The sequence below is a fragment of the Tasmannia lanceolata genome, unplaced genomic scaffold (assembly GCF_043159265.1).
Source record: "Tasmannia lanceolata isolate RefF3 unplaced genomic scaffold, GAP_Taslan_0.1 ptg000006l, whole genome shotgun sequence".
Classification (NCBI taxonomy): Eukaryota; Viridiplantae; Streptophyta; class Magnoliopsida; order Canellales; family Winteraceae; genus Tasmannia; species Tasmannia lanceolata.
The window spans coordinates 38,921,067-38,930,000 of NW_027518683.1; the positions used below are offsets into that span (position 1 = coordinate 38,921,067).

Below are 8,934 nucleotides of genomic sequence, written 5' to 3' on the forward strand. Positions count from 1 at the left end.
ACAACAGCGCTATTATTGAAAAATCGTGGTTATGTGAAATTCGACAGAACAATGATGCTATTTAGAAGATGTCGCCCCGAACCTTCGGAATTTCGGCAGAATGCCGACGCCCGTTGTAAGCTACCTAGGGTTTCTCTACTTTCTCTCTTCTAAAAACAAAGTAACTAGGGTTTTTTTTGAAAATTCAGAGGGTTAGGGGTGAGAATGGTCAGGAGGGGTTGAACCAGGGGTGAGAATGGTCAGGAGGGGTTGAACCAGGGGTTCGACACACTCAAAAAGAGGGGAGAGGGGAGGGGAAAAATCACCACAAACATCCACCCTCAAGCCTTACCCCCTATTTATAGTTTTGGGGGGGTATTCTTTGGTAATTTTACCCCAATTTTGTAGGGGGCGAAATTGGGAGTCCAATTTCGCCCCCAGCAAAATTGGGTGATGTCATCCAGATGATGAATTCTCGGGACTCGTGAGCTTTTGCCTCTTTATCGAGGAATTTTTGAATCTCTGTAACTTCTCCGATTGAATTCCAACTCACACGCGGTCAGGTCCGTTGGATTCCTCATTTTGGGGAGTTTCCAATGAATCTAAAATTGCTTGCTTTTGGGAAACGAAGTGTCCTTTGGTTAAAAATGAAAGTTTTCGACTCAAAATTAACTTACCGATTGAAAAGCCGTGTGACAACGGCTTACCGGTTTATGCCGTAAAAGGTGGGTGCTATGTAAAACAGGCTTTTTAGTTGCCGCAAAAGGCGGGTGCTGTGTAAAACCAGGCTTTCCGGTTGCATTTCTGAGATAACACATTTTTTGAAAATTGTTTCCTTTTGCAAATACCCTAAAGAGAGATTAAGAGAAACCAAACTAGTGCTCTGGGACCCGTCATAAGGTTTTTCCTCGCGACACCTATCATTAATACCGCCTTGACAAAATTGGGTGTCTACAGCTACGTACATCATTTGGTGCCCCTTGGTGGAGTTCTGGAAAGGACCCAGCAGGTCCATGCCCCACATGGCAAAGGACATGGGGCTGGCTATCGGTCTGTATGGGCCTGCTGGCAGGCGCGGTACCGTTGTAAATTTTTGACATTGCTCACACCTTTCGACAAAATCAAAGGCATCTTGTTGAAGGGTCAGCGGAGAATTTTGTGAGCTAGGACTTTCCCTCCTGAGTGATCCCCACAAATCCCTTCATGAACCTCCCTCATCGCAAGGTCAGCGGCCGTAGACCGGAGACATTTTAGTAGCGGCCATGCAAATGAATGTTTGTAGAGCGTTTGCTTATCTAAGACGTAGTGAGCGGATCTGGCGACTAGGCGCCAGGCTTCCTTTCGATCTTGGGAGAGGGAATCGACCCTCAAGTACTGGAGTATCAGATCCATCAAGGTAGGCTCTTCCATAATTTGTAGGACTTCTTCTTTTTCGATCCTAGGCTGGGGGAGAATTTTAATGTAGATGTTGCCTGGTTCGATGATTCCCGATGATGCCATCTTGGAGAGGGCATCAGCACGGGCATTCATGGTTCTGGGGATTTGGACTATCTGAAATTCTGTGAATGTAGAGATTTCGCTACGCACCTTTTCCAAGTACTTCAACATCCGGGTCTCTTTGGCTTCGTAGAGACCGTTGACCTGCCCAACAATGAGTTGTGAGTCACTGTGGGCTCTAAGTCGGTTAGCATGCAGTTCTGTAGCGAGGGCGATTCCAGTGATGAGAGCTTCGTACTCCGCTTCATTATTGGATGCTTTGAAATCCAACTTTAGTGCATATTCTACTAGAAGGTTATCCAGTTCTGATATGACTAAGCCGGCACCACTGCCCCCAGCGTTGGCCGAGCCATCTACATAGAGCATCCAGGGATGTCCCGACGCCGGCGGTTGTGGGGCTGGTTTCTCAGTTGAAACGTCTTGGTCTTCATGACCTTCTACCGGCATCGTGCATTCTGTTACGAAATCCTCAAGGACCTGGGATTTGATTGCTGGGCGGGGCTTTACCTGGATATCAAATTCTCCCAGTTCGATAGCCGAGTTGATCAGTGGTCCTGAAGTGTCTAGTTTCTGCAGTATTTTTCAGAGCGGTTGATCGGTAGGACGGTGATTGGATGTGCCTGGAAGTATGGACGAAGTTTCCTGGCTGAGTTGACGACTGCAAAGGCGAATTTTTCTATCTCCTGGTTTCGAGTCTCCGCATCGTGGAGCACTCTACTAACGTAGTAGATGGGTTGTTCTATTTTGCCCTCCTACGGACAAGCACCGAACTTACTGGGGCTGGACCCACGGCAAGATAGAGGTATAAATCTTCGCCCGGTACCAGCTTGGAGAGCAAAGGGAGGGTTTGCAGGTACGCTTTCAGCTGTTTGAAGGCCATTTGACAGTTGCTCATCAATTGGAAATCTTTGACATTTCTGAGGGTTTTGAAGAAAGACAAACATCGCTCGGCAGACTTGGACATGAATCAACTAAGAGCAACGATCCTGCCAGTGAGTCTCTGGACCTCCCTGACTCCATTTGGGGGCCGGGGGGGGGGGGGGTCATTTCTAAGAGTGCCTTGATTTTCTCAGGGTTGGCTTCGATTCCCCGCTGACTAACCATGAAACCTAGGAACTTGCCGGAGGTAACTCCAAAGGTGTATTTCAAGGGGTTCAACTTCATTCGGTTCTGACGGAGCACCACGGAGGCTTCCTCAAGGTCAAAAATTTCGTTCCGAGCCTCAAGGCTTTTCACTAGCATATCATCGACATAAACTTCCATGTTTCTTCCGATCTGGATAGCGAGAATCTTGTTGACAAGACGTTGATATGTGGCTACTGCATTCTTGAGGCCGAAGGGCATGACCTTGTAACAAAACAACCCTTGATCGGTGATGAATGATGTATTTAGAATGTCAGGACCGAACATCTAGATTTGGTTGTAGCCGGAAAATGCATCCATGAATTCAACATCCCGTGCCCTGCGGTAGCATCGATGAGGTGGTCGATCCTCGGGAGTAGATAACAGTCCTTTGGACAGGCCTTGTTGAGGTCTGTGAAGTTGATACAGATACGCCACTTCCCATTTTATTTTTTGACCATCACAACATTGGCAAGCCATTCCGGATATCGGATTTTCCTGATGAATCCGGCACTGAGTAGTTTGTCTACTTCTTCCTTGATATGCTTTTGTCTCTCTGTGGTGAAATTACGTTTTTTTTGTTTGAATGGTTTGAAGTTTGGATCCACATTTAGTTTGTGAACCGCAATATCGGATGGGATTCCCTTCTGAAGTGGACCAAGCAAAAACATCTAAGTTAGTCTTCAAAAATTCTACAAGATCAGCCCTAGCCTTAGCTGATAGGAGGGACCCGATTTGGACTGTTTGTTCTTCCGATCCGGGGAAAAGGGGAATCTTGGAGAGTTCCTCGACTAATTGTCCCCTCGTTAGCTCGATACGAGGGTAGGTCCCGCCTATGGAGAAAGTTTCTTTGGCGGCCTTCTTCTTTTTTAACAGGTTGGCATAGCACACTCGGGCCTTCTCTTCATTGCCTCGGACTTCCCCAATACCGCGCCTTGTTGGGAATTTCATTTTTAAATGGGCAATGGAGACAACTTCACCCAGTTTGTTTAGCGCGGGTCTTCCAATGATCACATTGTAGGTTGAAGGCACGTGTACGTCCAAGAAAGTCTGCATGATAGTTATCTGTGAGGGTAAGTTCCGAACGTTACTGGCATCTTGATTTTTCCTCGCACTTTGATTTCGACGCCAGAAAATAAAAAAATGGACCAGTCAACAGGTTCCAGGCGGTCCTTATCAATATGCATCTTGTCGAAGGCATCTTGATGGAGCACATTGACGGAGCTTCCGACGTCTTCCCACATTGAAATTGGCGATGGCAAGGAAGACCACCACAACGTTATCATGGTGGCGTTGTATGTTTCCATAATCTGCTTCTGAGGAAGTGATGGGTAAGTCCTTTTTTGGTTCCGATCGTGGTTTTTTGGACGAGGTCTCCACAGAGTTGATCTGTCCGGCATAAATCGCACATCCTTTCTCAGTCGGTCCCCCGGAAGCAAGGTCATCGTAAATAGTATCGATATTGTCGGATATTTCTAGCGCTCCAGTCCCTTGGTCTGGCGATCTTTGGCGACTGCTCTCCACTTTACGCTCAAGAGAGCGCCTGCGACTGGGGAGCGTTGTTCGTCTGCGGGTTGGCGGACTTCAGATTTGGGTTTGCGGCTCCTGGGTGGATTTTGGAGATAGCGATCTATTCGGCTGAGCCCTACAAGCCTTTCAATCTCATTTTTGAGGTGATAGTAACTGTCAGTGCTGTGGCTGTGATCCTGATGGTAATGACAATATTTGCTGGTGTTCTTCTTTTTCCCAGTGTTCCTCATCCTTTTCGGCCATCGCATGGGCTCCCTGTCCAGGATTTCGTACAGGATGTTGGACACTGTGGTGTTTAAAGGAGTGTAGTTGAATTTTTCAAAGTGCAGGACCGGGGGTCTGTGACTCGGCCGATCATTGTGTCGCGCCTGCTTATGATTTGGTCCCGCTCTTGACTCATCCTTTCATTTTTCTCCCCCCTCGAGCGATTCTAGTTCTCTCTCCATGGCGAATGCCTGTTTGTTGTTGATGTAACGGTCAGCAGTGGCCATAAGTTCCTGGAGGTCGCATGGGGGGTTGACATTCAAGGAAACCTTCATATCACGGCCTTGGATGGCATGTTGGAGGGCAGCGTGGACCATATCAAAGTTGGGTTCCTTGATATGGTGAAGCTCTGAGCGAAATCGGCCGATGAATCTTCAGAGGGTTTCGTCACGCCCTTGTCTGAGGGCCAAGAGGGTGTCCGCCGGTTTCTGTCGGGGCCGAGTATTCACAAAATAGGTGGCAAATTCTTTCCCAACTTCATGAAACGTCTCGATGGGGTTGGGCTTTAGCTGGCAGTACTAGTTGCTCACATCTTTCTTTAGGTATGCGGAGAAGGCTTTGCACATGGTTGCATCGGTAGCGTTCCGGAGCACCATCTCCCGGCGGTAGGTTCGGAGGAACTCTAGCGGATCAGTTGCCCTATTATAGAGATCCAGTCGAGGCATGTCGAAGTTTGTAGAGATGGTGGCATCGATGATACTATGAACAAAGGGGGAGGCAACTTCGCTGTCCCATTTGGCTAGGAGGTCCGGGTCGCATGGCGCCTTCATTTACTGCTGGAGCTCTTTTACTTGGCGTTGAAGGTCGGCGACGATGGTGGAGTTTCCTAACCAGCGATCATCCCTAGGTGGGATTTTTTCAGGAGGGTGATGCTCTTGACGAGTGAAGTTCACGAGTGTTGGCTCCGCCGGTTCATCACTTCTTTTCGGAGGATTCACTAGGTGGAGATTCGGCGGTGGGCTTGTGATTGACGCTAACCCTTGACGGCGGCGGTGAGATCTCCTAATCCGGGGGTTACAACCATCAGAGGATCCACGCTCCTCCGCAACATCAGGGGGCGGCATTAACATGGGGAGTGGCGGTTGGAGGTGGGGTTGCGGCCGAAGGAGGGAGTCTCTGTTACATTTGCTGGAGGGTGTTAGCAACGTCTCCAAACTATTGGGCAAGTTGGTTGAACACCGTCATGGTGACTGGGCCATGTCTCCGGTTTCTAGAGGGTGCTCTGTCTGGTTTGTCTGACTTCTAGTTGTCATTATATCGTTGGGTTGAGTTTGAGAAGGAGCCTTCGAGGCTTTTGACTTTAGCATCGAGGTCCCACGGATGGTGCCAATATGATGGTTCCCAAAATCCAATTGCACGTACTAGCTAGGTTGAGCCTGTGATCTTGCGTTCACAGAGAAAGCATTAGTGGGACCGGAGTTGTGGCTCCGGGCGGCCACTTCGACACTCAAGTCAGAGACGGGCAACACAGAAAATGAACGATGAATAGGAGGAGGTCCAAGACTAGTTACCAAACAGATGGAGTGGAATTGCATTCAATCCCCGTGCTTGAGTGCGTAGGTGCCCTTTTATAGGGGAAGAGACCCACGACATTCATGACGTCAATCGTGCCCTTGATTTTGTCTATGTGGGGCGTGATGGGCGACAGTTACGACTGTGGGGGTGTGATTCCCTGGAATTCTGGGTGAAGATGGGGGGTGATGGTCTTGGCTTTTTGGCGTGGGGCATATTTGGCGTAACGGTTACTAGGATTGGTCGCTTGATGGTGGGATTTCCGCAATCGTGTCTGGTTCTCTTTGAGAGTCGGTACCGATGTCAGGGAGAAGTCTTGGGGGCGCATGTGACACATGATTAGCCTGAGAGTTAACTCGTTATTGATAGTTCCTTTATATGAGTTCCTATCGACCTGGTTTTGTGCTTGGGGTTGATGTGAGGGTTGGTACCGGGTATACTGATTTTACCCCTAAAACGCTCCCACTTATTGGTTTGACTGGCTTGGTTTCTCTCTCCCTCGTTACTTGGTGCATCAAGAAAGAAGCTGTAGTCGCTAGTTTGTACATGAGTGTGGGTCATGACCTATCAGTGTCAGACCCAACAAATGAATGTTTAGATCACCCAATGATATGTGCCCAAGTGTATTTTGTTTTCGCTATAATTATTTTCACCGCCCGTCCGTCACATAAAAACTAAAAGGGCGCCATTATCAAAATATAATTAACTGCCCCCGGCGTATTGTAGCATCTACCAATGGCACATTGTCGCGTATAATTCGCGTATAAAAGGGGCGAGCGAGAACCAAAATGATTTGTATGTCTCTTTGTATCAGAGTTGGTTCTCCATCTCCCACGACTTTGAAAATCTGTGAATCGAAAAGGTACTTTTTAATCTTTCGAACTTTTCATCCTTTTCTTCAATTCTATCGGTTCTTTTCTACGATTTCCGACCTCATTGATCGAAATCCCGCGGGGCTCATAATTCTAATTGCATTATTTGCTTTTTAATGTTTTAGCTTATCATGTTCTAATCATGAGATCTATTGCTTTCCCTGTTCAACTTTCCGTTTTCCCTCGAAATCTATAAATTTTGAGTACATTTCTGTTAGTTTTGATCGGATATCATTCCTGATCCATTTATTGTTCTTTTCATCTCAAATTCAGTGAATTTCGAGGCGATTTACCCTTATCTTGATTTTTTCAAGAGTGTGAATGCCCTATTTAAATTTCTTGAATTTTTCGGTGGAGTTTTTGAATTATTCTGAAGTTTTTTTCATTTTTCCTGATCGATCTATTTTTATTTCTAATCAGTTTACGTTTAATGGCTGAAAATGCAGTGGATTTTTAGATGCTTTGACGTTTTCTTGATCTTGCTGTTCAATTTATTTTTCTCAAATGAACTGTTTGGATTTTTAGTCTTTTGCAATAGGCTTTTCGTTTTATTTCATTTTTTATTCTGCTGTAGTTTCATATTGTCGAAAATTCAGTTGGTTTTGAGTTGTCCTGTTAGCTAAACTGCTCGGATTTACAGCTGATTAAATGAGATCTATTACTGATTCATTTGACACTTTTTGGGTTGTATATGTTTCGTTTTCGTCGTATCTGCTTGAATTGTTGGTTACTAGACAAACAATGATGTTTTTTAAGTGGAATGATTGTTGATTTCAGAAGTTGATTGTTCTTTTGCTGAAGTTGTAGTGTTTTTCTCTTGGTGCTCATATTCCCTTTTCTCTGTTTGCAGAATGATTTCCTCTCATTTTGGGCATTATATACATTACCGTCTTTGTAGAATTATCGTCTTTGGATTTTATATATACATACATACATACATATAGGGAAAAGTGGGTATGAGCGGCCCCTCTTATAAGCTTATATGAGGTGACGGCTAGAAACACGGTGGGCCCACATTTTTGGGGTGATCCAAACCATTATATATATATATATATATATATATATATATATATATATAGAGAGAGAGAGAGAGAGAGAGAGAGAGAGAGAGAGAGAGAGAGAGAGAGAGAGAGAGAGAGAGGAAAGTGTTTCTGCTAACGTTAGCAGCTAAGCTAGCTGCTAATGTTAGCATAAAACAAGGGTGGGGCCACATTGTTGGGGTGATCCTAAGCATTCATTTGAAAGGCCCCATCATCGATGGGGTGTGTACCAAAAATCAGCTTCACTGGATCATCATAGGATGTCCATTTGTGGAGGTCAAAATGGACAGATACTGTTTGTCCACTAATCTGCCCATTTTTTCACCCCACAAATGGACACCCTAAGATGATCCAATGGAGCTGATTTTTGGTGGACACCCTATCCTTGAAAGGGCCTTCCAAATGAATGCTTTGGATCCCCCCTACAATGTGGGCCTGACCATGTTTAAGCTAACGTTAGCAACGCTTAGCTGCTAACGTTAGCATAAACACTTTCCTCATATATATATATATATATATATATATAAACGGTTTCTGCACACGTGTAGATAAGTTATCTACAGGCTACCTTAAAATACAGTGGAGGCCCACATTGTTTGGGTGATCCAAACCATTCATTTGATTGGCTCTCACATAGGTAGGGTGTTCACAAAAAATCAGCTCCATAGGATCATCCTAACCCTTCGAACTGTGGAGGCAAAAAATGGACAGATTTGTGAAGGTTTATACACATCCATTTTACCTCCACAAATCGTAGGGTTGGGATGATCCTATGGAGCTGATTTTTTATGGACACCCTATCTATGTGAGGGCCAATCATATGAATGGTTTGGATCACCCCAACAATATGCCCTCCACTGTATTTTAAGGTAGTGTGTAGCTAACTTATCTACACATGTGTGTAGAAACCGCTCTCTCTCTCTCTCTCTCTCTCTCTCTCTATATATATATATATATATATATATATATATATATATATATATATATGCTGGGAAAACTGGTCCGCCGGATGCTACTATAGTGGTGGAGGACGTATCGAAAGCTATTTCTTCAATGTCATTTGGCAATACAAGACATAAACTATTGCCCATGTTGTTTCTCATGTCACAGTGAAACAA

At 45.4% G+C, this 8,934-nt stretch overlaps 2 protein-coding genes across 3 annotated transcripts in view; one reads left to right on the forward strand and one right to left on the reverse strand.

Annotated features, from left to right (window-relative positions):
* Positions 1-1,122: 1,122 nt before the first annotated feature.
* On the reverse strand, positions 1,123-2,820 carry LOC143878978 (uncharacterized). The gene is made up of 3 exons (XM_077381190.1): positions 2,578-2,820; positions 2,252-2,341; positions 1,123-2,046 (listed from the first exon to the last, which is right to left on the reverse strand). The coding sequence occupies exons 1-3, from the start codon at positions 2,818-2,820 to the stop codon at positions 1,123-1,125; spliced, it is 1,257 nt and encodes a 418-aa protein (XP_077237305.1).
* A 3,804-nt stretch (positions 2,821-6,624) lies between these two features.
* Positions 6,625-8,934, forward strand: part of LOC143880282 (autophagy-related protein 18c-like) — a 25,457-nt gene continuing 23,147 nt past the window's right edge. Inside the window, exon 1 of one of the 2 annotated variants that reach the window (XM_077383133.1) lies at positions 6,625-6,766. The gene's annotated coding sequence lies outside the window, so the exon portion shown is untranslated. The remainder of the gene's footprint in view (positions 6,767-8,934) is intronic. The other variant, XM_077383134.1, reaches the window with a different exon arrangement.

What these genes read in the sequence shown, in the direction of transcription:
- LOC143878978 (XM_077381190.1), bottom strand. Translation starts at nt 2,820, where the DNA reads ATGCCCTTCGGCCTCAAGAATGCAGTAGCCACATATCAACGTCTTGTC. An exon ending in GCAAGTTCCTAGGTTTCATG is followed by an intron (nt 2,342 to 2,577) that starts GTTAGTCAGCGG and finishes GCCTTCAAACAG; the next exon opens with CTGAAAGCGTACCTGCAAAC. An exon ending in TTGCCGTGGGTCCAGCCCCA is followed by an intron (nt 2,047 to 2,251) that starts GTAAGTTCGGTG and finishes AAAATACTGCAG; the next exon opens with AAACTAGACACTTCAGGACC.